The 22,001-nt window shown below is 47.0% G+C and overlaps 1 protein-coding gene across 2 annotated transcripts in view; it reads left to right on the top strand.

Annotated features, from left to right (window-relative positions):
• The window catches only part of Rfx8 (RFX family member 8, lacking RFX DNA binding domain), a 56,933-nt gene extending 41,290 nt beyond the window's left edge, over positions 1 to 15,643 (top strand). Inside the window, exons 12-15 of one of the 2 annotated variants that reach the window (XM_021168120.1) lie at positions 1,955 to 2,049; positions 7,867 to 7,981; positions 10,213 to 10,529; positions 15,287 to 15,643. In XM_021168120.1, coding sequence (XP_021023779.1) covers positions 1,955 to 2,049; positions 7,867 to 7,981; positions 10,213 to 10,529; positions 15,287 to 15,481 — 722 coding nt within the window. In that variant the 3' untranslated portion in view covers positions 15,482 to 15,643. The remainder of the gene's footprint in view (positions 1 to 1,954; positions 2,050 to 7,866; positions 7,982 to 10,212; positions 10,530 to 15,286) is intronic. The other variant, XM_021168129.2, reaches the window with a different exon arrangement.
• Positions 15,644 to 22,001: the final 6,358 nt, after the last annotated feature.

Raw genomic sequence — 22,001 nt, 5'->3', positions numbered from 1 at the left:
ACCTTCCTAATGCTGTGACTCTTTAGTACAGTTTATACTGTAGTGACTCCCCAATCATAAAATTATTGCATTGCTACTTCATAACTGTAATTTCACTACTGTTTTGAATCATAGTGTAAATATCTGATACGCAGCTCTTGTGAAAGGGTCGGGCATCCCACAAGAGGATCGTGATCCACAGGTTGGGAACCACTGCTCTATAGCATCTGCTCCCAGGACCTTCCTGAGTGTCACATAGGATGTCAGTGCCAGTGCATGTTTGAGGGGCAAGCACACAGAGAGATGAGACCTCAGGGTTGCTGCTTGACAGTATTTCTTTGCAGACACCCCACCCCCAGCCCAGGGGCATGACGGGAGATCATTTCTGCATCTGTCTCGCGCACACACACAAACCCCAGTGTCTCCTCCACACTGTGTGATTGGATGGAGTTAGCTCCATGAGTTAACAGGGTTCTGCTGACCTGCAGTTAGCCGTGTAGACGTCTAACACTGAGCAGCGGAGGGGTCGAGCCACCCACCATGGCGGTGCTCCACAAACAACTGATGCAGAGATCCTCTTGATATTCAGTCGTTGTAATCGTTTTCCAAGGAAGGGAACTCTCTCTTCTACAGATAGGCCCAGTTGCTGGCAACACATTGTGCTTGAGGGACGAGGCAGGGACCTTCCCAGAGTGACTTTCTGGAGAGGAGTTGGGAGTTACCAGAAGTTGGCCATGGGTTCCAGGCTCCTCAGCTCCCCCTGCAGGCATAATCTCTCGCCAGTCTGCACAGCCCTGGCTAACAGGGCTGCCTGTAAAAATGCAGGCTTCTCGAGATGTCAGCTGTGCCTCTCTTAGGCTTCTACACAACAACACTGCAGTTTCTGTGACCCCATTGGACACATGGATTCTGTAGCAAATGCCACCTGCAAAATAATCTTTTCTCTGACCTTGAAGTAGAGTTGACCTGCCTACAGCTGTTCTAGTTATTAAGGTACTGAGAGACATCCCTGCTTTCATAAGAGTGCCTGGTAAGCCCTTTTCACTTGTGTGTCCCTTGTCCATAAGACCCTGGCTCTCCCCAATCTACATGCCCCCTGTGATGTCCCAATTCCTCAGCAGAGCAAGTTTCAGGGCTCTGGGCATCAATTCCCAATGATAGGAGCCTCACAGTCTCCCCTCCCAGGGCACTGACTTCCCCGGGAAACCGAGGTGGGAGTCCAGTCACCGCTCCTGCCCCCAGCCCTGACCTACCTACAGAGCCCTAGATATCTACAAACTTCCTCTTGGCCTGCTTAGAGCATGTGACTGCCCACTGTCAGCCCTGTGTGTCTCGAAGAGGATGCAGAGTCCGGCCAGCATATTACCAGCTGCTCTTGGTGCCTGCAGGCCCGGTGTTTCTAAAGCCAGGGACCACAGGGAAGGCCTGCTGTTTTTGTAAACTCCACTTTCTGGGCATCGGCCCTTGGGAGGGAAGGCTGATGCTTATTGTTCATCCTCCAGCAGTGCTACCTGGGACACCCAGACCTCATGACACACACGGGCTCACACACAGGCTAGGGGTTCCACCTGTGTGTGTACATAACCCCAGGCAAGGTGCTCATAGCCTTTGATGCCCCCATCATTTAAGTGACATGAACAAGCCAGCTCATTTGCAAACCTGTCAAGGATAGGTGAGGTCACGTCTGCACATTGCAGTGAGCTCATCTGAAGCCAGACTCCATGTAATTGCAAGGTGGGGCTATTGTCTCAGGACACGTCTTCCCATCGCAACAAGTGATGGAGACAGGACTGTGATTTCCAAGAAGGCGTCCCCAGGAGCTCCAGCCAGAGAACTGATCCCTTGTGTTCAAGATGAATGTGGGGTCCCGGGACACCCTCCCCGCCCCTGCACATTCTTCAGGTCTGTGCCCTAGGTGTCTGATGAGAGCATCTAGCTCACACAATTCTGTTTATTTCACTCTGTCTCCTTGCAGGCTTAGGCTGTTTAATTTCTTTGCTGGAAACTTCAACAGATCTTGCTGAACTCCTGAACTGTGTGTCTTCAAACCTCCAAGTGCTTGTCTTCCAGGTACGAAACTGGATTTTTACAGGAAAGAAGTGGGCGTTGATCCTTCTAGCTAAATTACAGCCTCAGGTACCCAGCACTTACCTGTATGACTCTGGCCTTGATGACCATAGAGGCAGCATACTCAGCTCAGAATTCATCCTTTGTTTCCAAAGAGTGTAGGCCTTGGGAGGAACCCTTTGAAGTTCTGTCTGTCCCTGGGGGCATGAGAAAGAGGTTCTCTGGGGGCCACAAGGAAGTCAGGGTAGTATGGGTGTTAATGTAGGAACATTGGCTCTCACCTCTGTAACAAGGCACAAAATGAGGTGGCATAGCACTGGGTACATGCACACATGTGTATGTGTGCCTGTGCACAAGTGTGTGTATGTGTGCATGTGTAGTATTTGAGTAAATGTGGGTTTCATACACATGTGTGAGTGTAAGTGTGAAATGGGAGGAAACAGGGAACACGGTTGTGCATGTATATGTGTTTGGGTAAGCAGGCGTATGTTAGAATAGGGGATGTGTGTACAGATGAGCACAGGTAGGTGTACACATGAGGATTTGAAAGACAGGGAGAACATGTGCTGAGTGTGTGCACCACGCAGAGTGTTGAGGAGGAGCGATGCTCTGCCTTTGGGAACAGCAGTGTCCATCCAGGTGTTTCACAGTCATGTCCCAATGAAATGGCTTGGAAAAACCTCAAAGAGTGGGCGTGGTGTTTCATGCTTTCAATTCCTGTGCAGAGTCAGGAGGATCTCCATGAATCTGAAGCCACTCTGGTCTATAGAGCAAGCTCCAGCACAGCCATGACTACATAGAGAGACCCTGTCTTAAAAAGAGAGAGAGAGAGAAGAGAAGGAGGGAAAGAGCAAGGGAAGGAGGGAGGGAATGAGAGAGGGAGGGAAGGAGAGGGGGGAGGGAGGGAAGAGGGAAGGAAAGATGGAAAGGTGGTCTGCAGCTGTGTGTGGATCCATGGTTACAGCACCTGCGTATGATTGAGGTTGAGGATTCCACTCCCAGGACCACAAAAAAACAAACAAAAAGGTGGATTGAGTTGTCAGTGGATGTGAGGCGATTGCTTCCTGGCAGGTATGCCTCTAGGGACTCCTTTAACTGGGGTTCCAGGCTTGACCTCGATCACTGTCCAAGTGGACAGCAAGCTGTGAAGAGCCAAGGGCAGCTATGGAGAAGCTGTAGCCACACACCCGAGGTCCCTGTTGAGCCCCTGCTCAATAGGGCAGGGGCAGCTCTGAGCTTTGAGCTGGAACTGAGATGGGATCCAGATACCTTCAAGGTGACACAGAGGGCTTGGAGAAAGCATGGGACTTGAAGTGGCTTGTGAGAGGCACACAGCATATGTCTTAGCTGAGAGAGAAGGGCAAAGGTGTGGGGACCGAACCACAGTCAGAGATGAGCCTATGGAGAAAGAGGAATAGACATGGCAGGCCAGAACCTGACCCTGGGCCGGAGACCTGGAAAGGGGCTTCAGACAGCACCTCCCGGCCCTCCCTGTCTAACCTGCTTAGTAGCTCCAACCAGGATCTGCATCTCCAAGGGATGAGCTGGAAAATGCCTAAGGTAAGAGCCAGGAAAAGCCGTTCCCAACTCTTCCTCCCACTCTTTGCTTCTCAAAAGATAACCACCCAAGCTAGTGAGGAGGGTGCACAATGCTTAGAAACTGAAGCAGGGGCATCATGAATTCAAGATTAGCCTGCACTACACAGCTGGACCCAGTGCAAAAAAATAAAAGTAATAATAATAATACTTGTTCCAGATTCTAAACTGGACAGTGATTGACTTGGCATGTCATTGACACATGCTTTCAAGGGTCTGATCTTGTTTCTGCATAGTCACTCAGCCACCGTCTTTAACCATGAAATCTTTAATGCCAGTCTGGCCTCAAAGCAGCTAGACTGACTTGTTCACGTTGCAAGCCATGTGACACCATCATGTGTTGCTGGCCCACCACCCTCTCTGCAGCCTTCACCAGTGAGGCATGTTAAGAAAAGTGATGTTTTTTTTTTTAAAGCACATGCTTTGGAAGGGGTTGTTACTATAAAATAGCTTAACTGATTTTTTAAAAATACAGATGATTGTCAATAAAACAGCCAGTGTGGAGCTTTGGACTTGTCAGAGATGACTAATGGCTTTGGTTGTCAGCATCTGGCAGGATGCTAGCGGAGGAAAATGTCCAACTTTGTTTTTGCCTTATGCAATTTGGATCCAAGAATACTTTCTAAATGTAGAAGCAAGAAGTGCCTGCTGGCAGTGGGGCAAATTCTCACTGGTACTTATGGCCCCCAGAGCTCCCACCGGATTGCCTCTAGAAAGCACCCACACTGGACTGAGGATGTGGCGCAGGTGGTAGAGTTCTCGCCAAGCATAGATAAGGTCTAACCCCCAGCGCCTTATAAAACTGTACATAGTGATGCTTGCCTGTTACCCCAAGCTTCAGAGGTGTGGCAGGAAAAATCAGAAATTCATCACCAAGCTTGAGGCCAGTCAGGCTTATATGAGACCCTGCTTCAAAAATAAATAAATGATAGATAGATAGATAGATAGATAGATAGATAGAAAATAGATGTATGGATAGATGATAGGTAGATAGGTAGGTAGGTAGAATTATAGATAGATAATACATACATACCTACAGAGATACATAGATACATAGAAGGATAGAGATTGGATTGGTAGATGATAGGTAATGGATAGATGGATAGATAGATGACAGATGGATAGATGGATGGATGGATGATGGATGGATGATGAATGGGTGATGGATGGATGGACATACAGATAGATGATGAATAGATACATACACACATACATAATACACATATACATACATACATACACACACACATGCTCCTGTATTTTCACAATGTCCCTCAAACCCACTCTCCCTCCACACTGTGGGTCACCAGGGGGAGCCCCCTTGGAGGTGAGAAGTGTGGTAAGAAAGATGGTAACCCACAGAGAAGGCCTTTGGTTTTCTATGGGGGTGTGAAGAAAAGCAGTTAAGAAGAAAAGACAGTTGCCTGTTTCCAGCCACACTTTCCCTCTTGCCTTCAAAGGCATACAGTTGTCCATCATGCCTGAACCACGTGGCCTGTGACAGAGACTCGGTCTTGGAGACACAGGTTGAGTATACACATTTAAAAGTCACAGCTTTTCATGGATGTAGTTCACGTGTAACTGAATGCTGCTCTCATTCTCCACAGAGAGCATATTAATTACATATGGCAGCATCCTACTGACAGCCAGGTTAATACAAACCTTGGCCATCAGATGGCCAGAGCTCTGCTGGGCACAAGGGCTCACCAATCCTACATGCTCACACCCTAGCAGCCAGAGCTGAGTTTCCCACACAGACACCCTCAGGTTCAGTGCTGTGGGTTCTGTGGCCCTCAGTCAGTCACACATGGCGTGCAGCAGAGCTAGTCTGCAGTAGTCACCAACCCTGCCAGCAGAGCCTCCCCAGGGCACTTCAGTGAGGCTGCTGCAATGTTTCTTTCTGATACCAACTAAAGAAACACTTTGGGAAAAATTAATTGAACCAAGTTAATTTAAGCAAAGAATGTTTCCTGCATTGGGCAACCCTCAAAGCCAGAGAAGGCCCTCTCTGTCATACGGGCAGTGTTTGTTGACAGGAATAGGCTGAAGAAATGAGGATAAAGAGTCAACTGTCCATTAAGGTTCAAGCAAAGCTACACCTTGCCAAGAATTACGGGCTGAGACTTTAGCTAGCTCCCCTTCTCCCCCCAACCCCCTTCTCTTTTCTATACCCTTCTCTCTTGATCTCTCAGGCCAGATAAAAACCTTAGTTTCCTCTCTGTGACTATCTTAGTTTGGGTTTTATTGCTGTGAAGAGACACCATGGTCAAGGCAGCTCTCACAAAGGAAAACCTTTCATGGGGGCTGTCTTACAGTTTCAGAGTCCCATTCACCATGGTGGGAAGCATAGCAGCATGCAGGTCGACTTAGAGGAGCCAAGAGTTATACATCTTGAACTGAAGGCAGCCGAAAGGACAGACAGCTAGGAAGAGGGTCCCTTCTGCCCTGGGCAGAGATTAGGCATAGGACCCCAAAGCCCACCCTCACACTGACACACTTCCTCCAACAAGGCCATACCTTCTACTAGTGCCACTTCCCATGGGTCAAGCATACTCAAACTACCACAGTGACAGCTTAAGTCTGAGTGAATCCATATGGACCTGTTGGGACCCAGTGCAGGAACTCAGTTCAAATCAATATCCTCCCATAATGTTTGCTTACTACATTTCACAATAGACTTCATTTTAAATATTGTGTGGGGACTGAAAATAAAACAGACCAATCGCCCTCCTCCCTGCTTCTCTCTACCTACTTCAAAGGGCTCTGACCCAGAATGAGCCACAGGAAATGGAGCAAACTTGCTGCTAGACTGGCGGCCTGAATCCAGTGATCCTGACAAATCAACTCTGGCCACTCATTCCTCAAAACAAATGGGAAACGTGGGCCCAAGGCCCGGAGAGACAGCTCAGTGGTTAAGAGCACTTTGCTGCTCTTCCTGAGGACCCAAGTTCAGTTCCCGGTACCCACATGGGACAACTCATGCCTGCAACTCTTGCTCCAATGAATCTAGTGCCCTCTAATGTCATTCCCAGGCCTCGTGTACACACACACACACACACACACACACACACAGCACTGGATAGGATATGAATATGGGGGGAAGGTTGTCTGGGGGGATGGTTAAGTGTGCATAGATTTGGTCAGGATTAGCCCAGGAGGGGTTGTCAGTCACATGACAGTTGCTCTGTCTGTGGGAAGAGGATGAGTCTTGTCACATGAGGCTTATCCACCCTGAAATCAAAGGGGACCTCCTTAAAAGGTGACTCCGAGAAAAGGAGACAAATGGCAGCAGGGAAGGAGGGAGGGAATGAGAGAGGGAGGGAAGGAGAGGGGGAGTCTTATCTGTGGAGGAACAGTGCATCCATCCCCATGTGTGCACAGGTCAAAGGTCAACCTTGGCACTGGGCCTCAGACCCCAGCCACCATTTTTTCTTGAGATAGAGACTCCTCCCACCTCCCTGCAAATGCTGTAAAGAAATAGCTGTAGGGCTGAAGTGTGGGCAGACAGTTGTGTGGAGGTCAGAGGTCACGTTTAGAGTTGGTTGTCCTATGTTGTGTGAGGCAGGGCCTCTCCTCTTTCTGCTGCTGCTGTCTGGCCCTAGACATCCCTGGCATCCTTTGAGACAGGCTCCTTCACTGGCTGAGAACTCACTGGTAGACAGGATGGATTCTTGTGTGTTCTGGAACCGAACTCGGGTCCTCTTGCTTATGAGGTGAACACTATGCCAACAGCTGTCTGCTGAGCCCAGCTTTAACCCTGACCTTAGGACTCAGCGGGTGTCTGTAGTCCAAGCAAAGAGTCCAGAATAAAAGCAAAAGCAGCCACTATGTTCTTACAAGACTAGAAATAGGGCCCCTGCTTGCCTTTGCCTTCTGCAAATAGATTCTTCCCTTGTACAATACACCCAGACCATGGTATCCCCTTTCTCCACTCCTCCCAGCTACACCCCTCTCTTCCCTGGACCCACTCCCTCTCTACCTCCCTTGAGAAAACAGCAGGCCTCCAAAAGACAGCAGCCAACCCAACAAAACAGAACTCAGTAAGAGTAGGCCGAGGCCCTCGCACAGAGCTGGCCTCAGGCAGATGCTCATCTCCCTCTCTGTCCTTTTCCTTTTTAAAGTGTCTGCTCATGACAAATATGGGCTTTTGAAAACATGAAGGTTTTTTTTCCTTGATTTTATCATAAATGCCATTTTTTCCTCTTACGCGGAAAATAATAATAGCCGAGCAAAAACAAAGAGGAGTTTATCAAGCTTGCTGCCAGCTTTCAACTGAAATGGAATTTTCTTCTCACCGCCGTGAGCAAAGCCATGACCCTGAGCCACAGAGACAGTTTCGGTGAGTCTGACACTCAGAGACACATTGTTACTACACTTGCTTATGGTGTACAAGTTCAAGCCCTAACACTGAAAAACAAAGAAATAATAAAACTGTAGGTAAGTAAATAACAGTGCTTTATTAGATAAATGCTAATAGACAAGATAAATAAATATATAATAAGAATGTTACCATAGCACAAGTTTTCATGTTGCTGTGTAGAATCTATTTATCTTTCTCTTAATATTTTATGTAGCTTGCAACACAAACACAGAAAACCATAGTTATCTGTCCACTAAATAAAGAGACTGTGTGACCTCCTCACTCCCTCACAGTAGGAGACTGCTGCTTTTGAGGCATAAACTGACATTTTGAGGACATCACCCAGGGATTGAGGTGTGGGTGTGGGTGGGGACATGTTCTTTGAAGCATTGAAGAGCTGTTTTCAACTGTTAGGAACAACAATTGATAAAGCTGTCACCGTGTGCAGATGACAGAGTTCCTGCCCAGTGACGGTCCTCCTCTGGAAGGACAACCAGGTCACGGGAGGGAACTTTTTTTTTTTTTTTGTAGTTTCCTGAGATGAATCAGTCAATGAAAAGGCTTTTCTCCCCCTAACCTCCATGTCCCCACCGGTAATGTCCCAGGTGCTGTCATGGCCACTGGGCAGACAGCACATCAACTCTCCTGGATTTAGAATGCCGTAGGAGACTGGTGAGGCACGCCCCTAGGTGTATCTGTGAAGACATCACCAGAGAGGATTACTTGAAGAAGGAGGAGCTGCCTTCTGTGTGTGGTGCATCCCATCTTTAGGGCCTGAATAAAAGAAGGCACGTGCGCACATTATGGTCTTAGCTGCTTTGCTGCCAGTCCCTTCACCACCACGATGGGCTGAACCCTCTGAAACAGTGAGCAAAGCTGGCCCTCCCTCAGGGTGCTTCTGTCGGACCCAGTGATGATAACAACCCCAGAGATGAAGTGTACAGCAAAGGGAAAACAAAGCCTCCACTCCCACAGTCTACGCACTAGTCAGGCAGGATCAGCCTCCCCCCACAGGCTGCCGCACACCCTCACTCTGCATAGACAGAGCAGGAAGAAGGTAAGCTAGCCTTAGTCTAGGTGAGTTTGCAAACACCTTGTAGCTCTCGGGAAGATTGCTGCTAGAGAGAGCCATGTGAGTGACACCCATTTTTAATGGAGCACTCCCTTCTCATCCAAACTTTACACTAACACCCGTCCTAAGCAAAGAAATAGAGCAAGACCATGTGTGAGCACAGAAGATGTCCAGGACTGAGGGTGTCATTCCACCGCCCCGCCCCCCTGCCCCCGACTGCACACCACTCAACGTGAGAGCGTTCATGTGGGCAGGTTTCCCCCTTCCTGGAAACTGTGGTTTTCACAAGGTTTAGCAGGCTGAGTATTGTTGACCAAGTTTACTGTAGACAAGTCTCACAAGCAGGGTCCATGTCCCTGCATCCATAGACATCAGCGAACACTGGGTAAGGAAAATGGTGGGAGCTTTGAAATGGACAAAGCCATCATGGTTTTAAGAAGATGGAGTCCACACTTCTGGAATATGCTTTTGTTGCTTTACAAGTCTACCACCTGCAGCCAACCGAAAAACCCAAACCCCTCACACTCACACAAGTACACGTGGCTGTCGCCCTGGTGCAGCTGATTCTGCCCAGAGATCACACCTGTGTCAATTTGTAAACGACATGGCCACCGGTCCCCACTGCTGCCTGTGTTTAGTAACTCCAATTCTTCTATCCTTTTACAACATCTCCCCCAGCCTCTTTCTCATTAATAACTTACAAAGGTCACACAAGAGTCACAGTTTTGCTTTGTTTTAAAAGTATCTTTAAAGATTGCACCGGCTATGTCTCCTATTCTGTTTCCTGGGCAAACATCAAGGGCAGACCTCTCTCCGGAAGAGCAGAAGGGACTACACCCGTCTCCTATGTAGTGTACTTGCCTCCCGTCTCACACCAGATGGGTATTAGCTTCTCTCTTACCGAGTCAGCCCTAGCCTCTGGCCCTCTCTGTCAGTCTGTGGCTGACTCGCAGGGCTCCCTGAGTAGTAGATAGCTGCAGGGGTCAAAGTTCAAGTCCTAACCACCAACCACCGCAGCCATTGAGGCCATTCTCTGGTACCAAGTGAGTTAAAAGCCACCTGTTCCCTAAAGATTGACCTTTGCCTCTCTTTCTGCCACTTATCACACATGTTCACCTCGGATGTCATTTAAATATAGGCGCCTGGCATCTGTTTCATCTGCTGCTCTTGGAATATGTGATTCACATCCTGGAGTCATGCATAGAAGAGGAGGAGGAAGAGGAGGACCTGGGGAGCCTCCAGGACCTGCTGTCAGATGACCAGTTCCTCACCCAGCCAGACCAGGCCCTTTTCCACCCTCTGGATTCTTTGCCAACATCGGAATGTGCAAGCCGGAATGTGGAGTCACCTCAGGTGACACTGAAACACACGAGCCAGAGCTGCGGTCCCATGGGCGTGGGCAGCGTGGTTCTTCAGGTGCTGGGCTTCCTGGTGGACACCGCCACAGGCAATAAGGTAGAGAAACCCACACAGACAAGACAGACAGACACATGCACACAGAGAGACAGAGCCACACACACACAGAGGCAGAAAGACAGACACACACATACACACAGAGAGACAGAGACAAACAGAGAAAGGCAGACAGACAGACGCATACACACAGAGACAGAGACACAGAGAGAGGCAGAAAGACAGACAGACATATACACACAGAGACACAGGGAGACAGAAACAGAGAGAGCCAGACAGACAGACAGAACACACATACACAGAGGCAGAGACAGAGACAGACAGAGAAAGAGAGACATACATGGGGAGAGAGACATACAGACACAGAGACAGAGAAACAGAGAGAGACATACATAGGGATACAGACAGACAGACAGAGGGATACAGAGACAGACAGAGAGACATACACACAGAGGGAGAGAATTAATAACATGCAAAATAGTTATGAAACTCATGAAGAGCTCATGCATGGCCTGAAGAGTGGCAAGGGCCTCCAGAACCCTCTTGTTTGTAGTCACTTTGTCAAGGGCTGCTGTGATAGATTGCCTGCCCACTGCTGGTCTGTGTGTGTGTGTGTGTGTGTGTGTGTGTGTACATGTGCATGCATGTGTGTGCATGGGGGAGCATGTATGTGGATGTGTATGTCTGTGTGTGCACATGTAGGGAGTATGTGCATTTGTGCATGTGGGGGGGGCATGTGTATGCATGTATGTGCATGCCTGTGTGTCTGTTTATGCATCTGACTCTGTGTGTATGTGTGTGTGGTGTGTCCATCCTGGCTTTTTTGAGACAGAATCTCTTACTGCCCTAGAACTGGCCATTAAGCTAGGTTGGCTTAACTGAGTCACAGAGACCCAGCTGTCTCTGTCCCCACCTGGCCTTTCTCAGAAGCCTTTGCAATTGTGCTCATGCTTGCAAAGCAAGGTCTTTACTGAGCCCTTTCTGCGGCCCTGATTTCTTTAACCCCTTCCCACATTTGGGGTTTAGTCGCCATCCTTAGTTTTCCATTTGTGATCACAGATTTCCCCCTAGAGCAGGTGGACTACATAGAAGACGATGCATTGCCCATGACCACTGGGTTGTGGATATGAAAACTGTGCATACCCAGTATTCCCTGAAATACAGGGAACTGTATTTGCAAAACAAATTCTTAAGTGTTCAGAGTTCAAAGATTCTGTACAAGATGTTCAGAAAAGCATCAAATAATCTGTCTGTCTGTCTGTCTCTGCTTTAGACTTTGCTTTTTCATCTTGGAATAGTCAACTTGTCCATCCAGTTGTGTTAATAGCCTCTGTGCATCCCTGGTATGGGTATGGGCTGCTCATCCTCCCCATGGCCAACATTCAGATGGACACTAAGAAATCAGGCTTGTTCAGGGGCCTCTGTCTTGGGAAGACAGAGGAGCCAGTGACTCAAAGCTCTATCCTGAAGGGATTGGAGCGCTGAAACCTCTGGTAGGGAAGGAAGAGAGGAGCCAAGAGGGATGGCTCCATCCTAGGTACATCTTTACCATCTATGGTGTGCATCTCTGTTTCCCTTCTTGTCCAGAATACTGCAGTAGATCTTAGCCACCATGGCCTGGCTTTCGAACTTCTTTAGAGACAAATATCACTTTTTTCTCAGTAGACTCTTGTCAGTCTCCTGCTATGTGTTCATTGAGCATAGAAAACTAAAGATTACAGAGTATCGTACTTTCTAGTGTTTACCAGAGGTTGGGTTCTGTCAATCTAAGGGAAGATCAGTTAACATCTTAATTTAGGCAGGGCTTCTCTTTAGGGTTTAGAATGCCTAGAACTAGGATGGAGAAGGACTAGGGAGAGGAAACAACCTTGTAGATGGATAAACAGTAGTCCTTTCAAGGGTGACGACGCCAAAGGAGTCAGCCTGTTACAGTGTATGTCCCTATGAAGTCCCACAGACTTCTGCTGTGTGTGAGTGAGCCTAGTCAGTGAGCCAGGAACTAATAATGACTGTTGACCCCAAAGTGGACCTGACGACAGTGGGAGCTGGGCCTCCTCAGATGAGGAGGAGTTGGAACCAACATTCCAGGAGCGTTGACAGAAAGGGGCCCAGGCCCCTATGGAGAAGGCTAACAGGGAATGACTCTCCCCGGGTAGCGGCCTAGAAAATCTGTGTGGGCTAGCAGTAGGTGTAGCGGACCCATTTGAGCCTATTCTAGAGCATTCCATAGAACTCAATTGAACCACCTGCATTAGTGCTGGATTGTAGGATCCAGTAAGAGCATGAACTACAGCATGGGAATCTGTTGAAGAATAAAAAGTGTCATCCAGTGATGTTGGTTAGGACGTGACGGGGAACACTTTGTTCAAGACTACCCTGGCGGGTACAAAGACCACTGAACAGGGTCTCACTCAACTCTAAAAACAATGATGGCGAATAGTTGCCGATCAAGGAGCAGTCAGTGAGTAGAAATCACTAGGAGGAGACGTCAAACGTCAGGAAGATTCTGAGAAAATCAGCTTAATAGGATTATTTCTGACAGTGGACCGCGGTGCCCATACCTTTCCCAGGGAATGGTGAAGGCTGAGGAACCGTGTGTGGAGGATGTTGGAGTATCAGGGATGGTAGGGATCTTTCCAAATGGACTAGAGATCCCTTTAAGTGAATAGATAATTCTAGGAGAAGATAGATCTGGGGTTATGTTTAGCTAAATAGAGAATCTTGTCAAAGTTTGCCTGCTTTCAGTCAGGAAGGTGAGCAAGTGAACTTTGACCTCCCAAGCCGCAGTTGAACAGGATGGAGAGCAGGCAGGAGCATCAGTTCACCATGTGGGAAAGAGGATGTCACCAGATCTGTGTTACAGTGCCACACCTGAGGCATTCGGATGGTGGATTTTTCCCAAGATCACCTCACTGAGCACTCAGGGTTCACACCTGTACTGGTGCCTCAAGGCTTACCTTCCCAGCATCCTCTTTTCAGTGGGTCTTCCACCAATGGAATTACTTCTAAATTAATTCAGTGACTTGGTAAGTGTGCAGTTCTTGCACCCAAAATCTCACCTCTTCACATGTTACCTGAGAACCCAGAGCAAGCAGCTTAATTCCCTAGGTTTAAATAAGCCAATCACAGAGAAATGCTTTAAAACAACATCCAGCCATCCACTAGTCATCCTGGTGATTCCCCCTGGCAAGCTCCTTGCTCTGAGCACCTGCCCTAACGCCACCCAACTCCATAGTCCCGGAAACTCATTACAGTGAAGTCTGACTTATGTTTAATTGGCGGAAACAATAGAGAAGACATTAAAAACTTAATTGAACTTCGTAATAAAGCAGTACAACCAGATGAATGACAGATAATCCAAGGTAATATGCATTAGAGATTAATTAAAGCCGCTCTGTTTCTTCACGCCTGCTGACTTAGCTGTAATGACTTAAACAAGCGAACACTGAGAAGTCACACGCCTCTGATTTCCATGGCATTCATTATCCAGCATGTGTGCGCATCATCAATGAAAAAAGGCACACACACACGCGTGTGCACACGCGCACACACACGCCTGTGTCCCATCTGCACTCATCTGCTGAGAGTTAACACCCTGTGCACATCTGTACGACAGCCTCGTTCTCAGAACAATTTAGTTCTGCCCTGCACCCAGAATAACATCCGAAGTCAGCATTCCAGACCTGACACATCCATCTGCCAGTCTTGTGAACTGTGGCAACATCCCAAAGACTAAGATGCCAAGGCATGTTCAAGAAAAAAGTCACAGGTGTTGGTGACATCAGATAAGGAGAATAATGTTAAAAAACAAAGTGATTTTTACCTTCACATATTTAGAATTAGAGCAGAGAGAGAGACAGAGAGAGAGGGAGAGAGAGGCTTTGTATCCATGGTAGGGGTTGGTTGTATGCAGGAGAGCGCTCATGTGGAGGTCAGAGGACAACTCATGGGAGTTGATTCACTCCTTCCACCATGTATGTCCCCGGGATCAAACTCATCCATCTTGGTAGCAGCTTTACCAGCTGAGCCATCTCAATAGCCCAAAGACAGACTTTTGAGTTGTGCTTGAGGGTAGGGTGTTTATTATCGCAGTTGGAGAGAGAGATTTTTGTGAGTCCTGCACCTAACATTTGTCTTGCCCACATCTTTGAAAAATATATGCACTTACAGAAGACTTGTTGATGAGCTCAGACCAAGATGAGGGATACTCATCTCTAAAGTCCCTAAAGTCATGCTCAATGCTTTGCAGATCTCCCAAGTACCCTAGAGCTGAGGGGTTCACAGTCATCCCTCTCCATTCCCTGTCCTCCTGGTGTGAGCACGTCAGCAAGACAGACTATATGAGCTGTGTCAGAGCCCGTGAACCTCTGCAATCCTTTAGTGCCCAATCCAGTGTCCATTCAACCAGCGGAGGGCAACTGTCTTCACAGCCCCTCCCCCACTCTAAGTTTAACTTTGAGGAATGGTGGGGGAGGTTTTTATGGGACGTAATCAGCCCCAGGTGTCTCCCCAAAACTGCAGATCCTCACGCCCTTCCTAAAGGCGATCCACTTGACATGAATCATTTCTTTTGCCTCGTCTGCTGATTGGTGGGTCTTCCCAGGAAATCTCCACGAGGTGTGGACGATCCTGTGACAAATTAGGGTCCCCCAGCAGGAGCAAAGGAAATGCACTCACTCCCGTTAGGTCCCCAAGTGGGTGGCTCCTGCAACCAGGACTAAAATAATGGTATTCTTTTGTCTTTTCCCTTCAAATGCCACCCCCTGCCCCACCCCTCCACCCCTCCCCAACCCCTGCAGCTCGTCCAGGTATTGCTAGAGGACAAAACCACTGAGAGCGCTGTGAAGCTCAGCCTTCCCGTGGGACAAGAGGCCCTCATAACCCTAAGCAATGGACAGAGATTTGTGATTCACATATCAGATGTGCCCCAAAGCTCAGAAAACACGTATTGCAGGAAAAGCAACTCGAACGTGCAAGGTGGTTTGCTGGAGTAGGGTGTGAGGAAGCAGGCTTGAGTTCTCCAAACATGTGTGGAACCCTAAAGCTTTTGTATTGATCTCGGAGACTTTAATGTATATAATAGATGAAGCATTTTATGTTTGTATGTATTTTGAGGAATTGTATTTGATCAAACTATAAACTAATTTTGAGAATAATCCGTCTTGCCTCTCGCTGTTCCTTTGGATCTTTTTAGACAGTCCTCTCTGGGGACAGGGCAGAAGGCCAGCTTAAGAAATCTCACGTGGAGTAAGAAGTGGCTAGGTTTCCGGAGAAAGGTACAGTTTGAGAAATACAAGCCGGTGTTTCTCGTCCCCTTTGTTGTGCCCCCATCAAAACAGAACTTGTAGAAAAACCCATCAGTCATGAAGAGCAGGAGGAAGCCCACTGAGACCTGCCCTTCTGCCCATTCATGTGTGTGTGTGCTCTCTCTCTCTCTCTCTCTCTCTCTCTCTAGCACTCCCTGGTGTGGCTAACCACCCACTTCATTACCTCAGTTTTCAAAGCATGAGGTAGAATTATAATCCAAAAATGTCTACAACAGGACCCTTTTCTGAAGCACAATATTAAAAGTTGTTGAAAATTTGTGTATCCCTGCTGTACGGATACAATTTCTGCAACTGGTAGATAGATGATTAACACGATTCCTGGTGTAAATGAAATGACTTGAGAAATTACATATCATTTAGTTCCACATATGAGGGGAATTAGATTTGCCTGCAGAAATGAATTTAATTTCCTATATGCATAGAAGTTTGAAGAAAAGGAACTGGGTCACACCAGAATTTGTCATCTTTGGGGCTGGAGAGAGCACACAGCAGGTAAGAGTGCTTGATCCTGCTTCTCTGCTTCAGAGGAGTCAGGTTCAGTCCCCAGCTTGCAGCCACCTCTAGCTTAAGTTTTGGGGGACCCAACACCCTCTTGTGGCTTCTCTGTTCACTGCACTCACGTGCATAAGTCCACATCCATGTGTACACACACAGATTAAAATTCAAAATAAAAGTTGTTTTAAAATAAGCATCACCATGGTTTTGAGGCCAATCACATTTTAGATCCCACCCTAGCTACCTCCGCCCCAAGCTCTCTGCAAGTAAAGCGTCTCAGAGACAATACTCAGACACTGACAATACTCTCCTTCCCCCCAGAGGCTGTTTTGTTTATGTCTCTTGTTTGCTAACACATAAACAGACAGGCAGTTGGTTGCTGAGTCATGGGGGAAAAGCTACAACAGGGGCTGGTGAGACAGCTCAGCAGGTAAAGGCACTGGCTACCAAGCCTGATGATTTGAGTTCAGTCCTTGGGACCCGCATGGTGGAAGGAAAGACTTGATTCCAAATTCTCCCTCCAAACACCACCACATGCACAATTAATTAATCAACTGGAAAAGTCAAAAAATGTAATGAACTAAAATCTTAAAATAATAATAAACAAGAAATTGAGCACCAGGCATGTGACCAGTGGTACAGCGCTTGTTCAGCACATATAAGATCTTGGGCTCGGTCTCTGATATTGGAAATCGATGACTACTAAGATGAGTTGCTCACATGACAAGGCTTGGGCTGAGGTTTCCTGGAGAGAGCAGGGCTAAGAAGTACCCAGAAGATTCTAAGAAAAGTAAGCTGGCTTTGAAAAGCCAGAAGGGCTTGCGTGCCCTGGGGTGTGGACAGAGGTGCCCTGTGTGGACAAATGGACATGTCACAGAGGAGTGCCCTGCTTTAACTCCCAGTGTTCCTTCTGTTTAGCCAAGCAGGGGTCTGGGTGAGGTGCAATTTTATTAATCTACCTCTGCCTGCCCCAGGCCTGCAGCCATTCCCAGCAGGATAGAAGAGCCACTGTCTGTCAAGAAGGATGCGTTGGTCTCATGGAATACTGAGAGTCTCCTGTTGCTTGGTCACAAGTGGGCACAGGAAACCACTCTGCCATTCCTCGAGTTTGAATATTTACCCAGGGGCTAGAAATAGCCTGCAGAGAAGGCTGCAGCCTGTCTTCTTCTGCTGCTAGCTGCAGCTGCGTGCCGGCCCCTCCACATCCTGACATGGCCACTGTTCACTTAGCGTTTCCCTACAGTCCACAGGTTGCTTAGCTGCTCCTGAGCCTCGGAGGTGGCCTCTGACAGACCTGCTGAGGACTGATTGGGCCAGGAAAGCTTTAGCTGGGATGACTTGGCGGTCGTCTGGGAAGCATGCATTCTCTTTGCAGAGGGAGCCCTGAGGAGAGCAGAGGTGGAGATCCACAGCATGGTATCTTCGTTTTATTCATGTGCCATTGGCCCAAGCAAGTCATATTGCTGTGCTCAGAGCCAGAGAAGAAGTGGCACTAACAGAGGTGAGCACCAGGAGGTGTTCAGGGTCCGGAACTGCCTCGATCACTTTGCCACACAACTTGCGGACTTCAGCTCACTCCAACTAATGTCTAGGCCGTCGTCCCCGATTGTCTTGTTAGGACAGCCTGAACTGCTGCTCAATGACATCAGACAAGAGGGAGCACCTTCTGCAGACCCCATATCACTTCTGTGGCATTTCTAAATTAATGACGTAGCAGAAACACAGGCTCCCCAGGAATGCACACTAGCAATAGGACTTTTTCTGGAACAATAATTGGAAATAGGAATACTGATGAGACCCTGCACAGACAGGGATTGCCCCAAGGCATACCACTGTCAGTGTGGCGCTTACAGAAAGGGAGGCACATCACATCTCTCTCTGGGGTAATAATAGCTACACCCACAGACATCTCGGAACATAAATTTTCCCTCAGGATGATAAGTTAGAAACCCACTAACATTCTGGCAGCAGACAATTTCCCAGAAAGGGATATTTCATTTAAAATGTATAGCAGTATGTTCCAAAATTAAGTATTTGTCATAGATTTATTCTTTTCCCAGGTACCATGAGTAAAGAAGCAAGTCTCTAATGTTGGTGAAGCTTATGCACTGGGTAGAGAACCACAGATACTGACTCAATGAACAGATTAAAGCAGCAGAACATCTTACCTGGGGGTTAGCAGTAGAGAAGCACAGGGTACCAGAGATGACTGGAGGCTTCCTGAGGGGCACTGGAGCAGAGCCTCTCTCACAGCGTGGAATTTGAAATCAAATGTAAGGAGGTTAAAAGAAAGAGTGAGTTCCAGAAGGGCCAGAGAACGGAATGAAGTGTGTGGCCATACCTCACAGTCCAGGGTCATCCTTGAGATAGGAGCCATGAATTTAAAATGGTTCTGGATTTCTGATCAGTGTTGTCTTCTAAGGGAGAAGTAACTCAGTTGTAGAGCATTTGCCCTCTACACATGGAAGTATTCATTCATTCCCCAGGAAACAAAAACCCAAGGCTAAGACACCCATTTTACTATCAAGCTGTGATATCTGATATCACAGCATCCTGACAGACACACAACAGTACTGGCAGACACACAACAGCACTGACAGAGACACACAACAGCTCTGGCAGACACACAACAGCACTGACAGAGACACAACAGCACTGACAGACACACAACAGCACTGTCAGACATGCAACAGCACTGACAGATACACAAGAATTATTGACACATACACAACATGTATGCCTAGCAGTGGAACTCCTGGCTTATCTGTGTCTACCATAGTGATTTCCCAGTGGTGACATGCTAAACCATCAGCAATATAGGAAGGATCCAGTTCATCACCGTGCTCCTCCCATGGGTGCCCTCCCTGTTTGATTGCAGCCCCCCTGGGAAAGGACGGAGGAGCATTTCATGGTTCCAGTTGCCTACCCCTAATGACAAATGCTGAGCATCCTCTCATGTACTTGGAGGTCATTACTTCTCTCCTTGGGAAGACAACTGTTTAAATTCTTCCCCTATTTAGAATTTGGTTCTTTATTTTCTTTTTGTTGTGTTATAAAAGACCTTCGCATATTATGGATATAAATCTGTTATCAAATATATAATATGTAATTATTATAACAGTAAATATTTTAATGTTCTTATATAGCAGAATTTCTATCTAATCAAAAAATTGTAAAAGAAATATTATCTAATAAGCCTATATCAACTAAGAGAGAGGGAAAAGAGCAGAATGTTTAGAGATGAAAACATAGTAACTAAATTTTTTTTAAAAATGACCAGAGAAGTTAAGCATCAGATTTGATCGAGAAGGTAGAATCATAAGCAGACTTGAAACAAACAGAGGTGAAGAAAAGACAAATGAATAAAAAGAAAAAAAGAGGTGAGGGCTCATCAGACACCACTGAGGTACCAGTAATGTACTATAAGGACCCCAGAGAGAAAACAAAAAAGAGACACATGCAAAGCTTACTCAAAGCACGTGTGTGGACTCCTCACACGTGTGAAGGGAAATGATTACCCCAATTTAAGATGCCCAGTGGACTCTGACCACATGAACCTAAAGAAGTCCACTTCAGGACACATCACTGCTGAACTATTTTGGAAGAAGCAAAGGCAGTTGAACTAAACAAAAAATGCCTCATCTCATACAGGGGAGCTCTGCATAGCGATGGGAAGATCTCAGGAAGCATGGCCGGCCAGAAGGAAGAGGGAGTCTATGCAGAATCATAATAAGGGAGAAAAATGAACAGGGATGCCCTTCAATTATGAAAAGGAGAGATTCTCCCAGGTAAATCCCAAACCTGTCACCATCACATCTAGCTACAAGAAATGCTCAAGTGAGGTCTTTGAGTTCAAAGACACTGGACAGCCACGGAAAATCAGATGAAAGTCCAAAGCTGGATAGCCAAGTATGGATTCAAATAGGAATGGCCCCCATAGGCTTACATATTTCAATGCTTGGCCATTAGGGAGTGGCACTACTTGACAGGGACTGGGAGGTGTGGCCTTGTGGGAGGAAGTATGTCACTGAGAATGGGTGTTGGGGTTTCAAAAGCTCAAGCTAGCTCTCCCTCCCCACTACCTTCTGTCTCTCCCTTCCTCCTATCTCTGGATCAAGATGTGGAACTCTCAACTACTCCCCAGCACCATGTCTCCTACATGATTCCATGCTCCCAGTCATGATGATAATGGCCAAAAGCTGTGAACACATAGCCAGCCCCAATTAAATGCTTTCTTTTATAAGAGTTGCTGTGGTCATGGTGTCTCTTCACAGCCATAGGACACTGACTAAGACTAAAGTAAACACACAGACAACTACAAATAGTATTGATGCTGATATAGTGTAAAAAAAACACATTTAATTCTGTTATAGAAGTTAAGAGACGGGCTGGAAAATGGCTCAGTGGTTAAGAGCACTTGTTGCTCTTGCAGAAGACCTGCACCCACAGCAAGCAACAGTTAAATACCTGTAAACTCTGCCTTTTTATGGCCTCTACAGGCCCATGAACACACAGGGTGCATGTGAACTCCCAAAGGCACAAGTAAAATAACAATAAATCTTTTCAAAAAGCAAAGACAAGAGTAAATAACCACAACTGTAAGAACATATTAATGTATAAAATTATATTAATGTCTATACAATACTAAAAGATATATAGTATTATATATATATATGTATATATATATATACATATGACATTAATTACATAAGTCCAGAGGACTCAAAAGAGTAACATTTGTGTGTGCAATTAAAACAATATTTCATTGGTTTCAAGTGCATTGGCCTACAAACAAAACTGTAAAAAGAATCAAAGTGTGTCAGTACTGAGAACAAAGACAATCAGTGGATACAAATTGTCTTAGGGTTTCTATTCCTGCACAAACATCATGACCAAGAAGCAAGTTGGGGAGGAAACGGTTTATTCGGTTTACACTTCCATACTGCTGTTCATCACCAAGGAAGTCAGGACTGGAACTCAAGCAGGTCAGGAAGCAGGAGCTGATGCAAAGGCCATGGAGGGATGTTCCTTACTGGCTGGCTTCCCCTGGCTTGCTCAGCCTGCTCTCTTATAGAACCAAGACTACCAGCCCAGAGATGGTCCCACCCACAAGGGGCCTTTCCCCCTTGATCACTAATTGAGAAAATGCCTTACAGTTGGATCTCATGGAGGCATTTCCTCAACTGAAGCTCCTTTCTCTGTGATAACTCCAGCTGTGTCAAGTTGACACAAAATTAGACAGTACACAAATACAGCAGAAGGGGGAAGGGACAGAAGCTACTAGATCAAAACCAGCCAGATGGTGACCATGGGTTCTTCCCCATCAGTAACAGCCTTAAATGTTAGTTGGTTACACTGTTCAGTGGAAAGACAGAGCAAAGAAACACTTCTGGGGGCTTGTGGGGTCGGGAATCTAACTATACTGTTCACATAGCCTATGTTTAAACTTCAGGGCATGCACAAGCTTATAGAAAAATGGAGAGGGGGGTCTGCAGAGGTGGCTCAGTGGCTAAGAGCACCAACTGCTCTTTAAGAGGTTGGGAGTTCAATTCCCAGCAACCACCTGATGCCTCAAAACCATCTGTAATGGTGTCTGATGCCCTCTTCTGGTGTGTCTGAAGACAAAGACAGTGTATTCATGTGGGGTGGTGGACTGTGAGAGAGAGGAAACAGGGTAAAGTTGAACTGGGTT

Source organism: Mus caroli, chromosome 1 (genome assembly GCF_900094665.2).
Source record: "Mus caroli chromosome 1, CAROLI_EIJ_v1.1, whole genome shotgun sequence".
Lineage (NCBI taxonomy): Eukaryota > Metazoa > Chordata > Mammalia > Rodentia > Muridae > Mus > Mus caroli.
The sequence above is the reverse complement of the archived record's forward strand: the minus strand, read 5'-3'. Positions and strand labels throughout refer to the sequence as shown.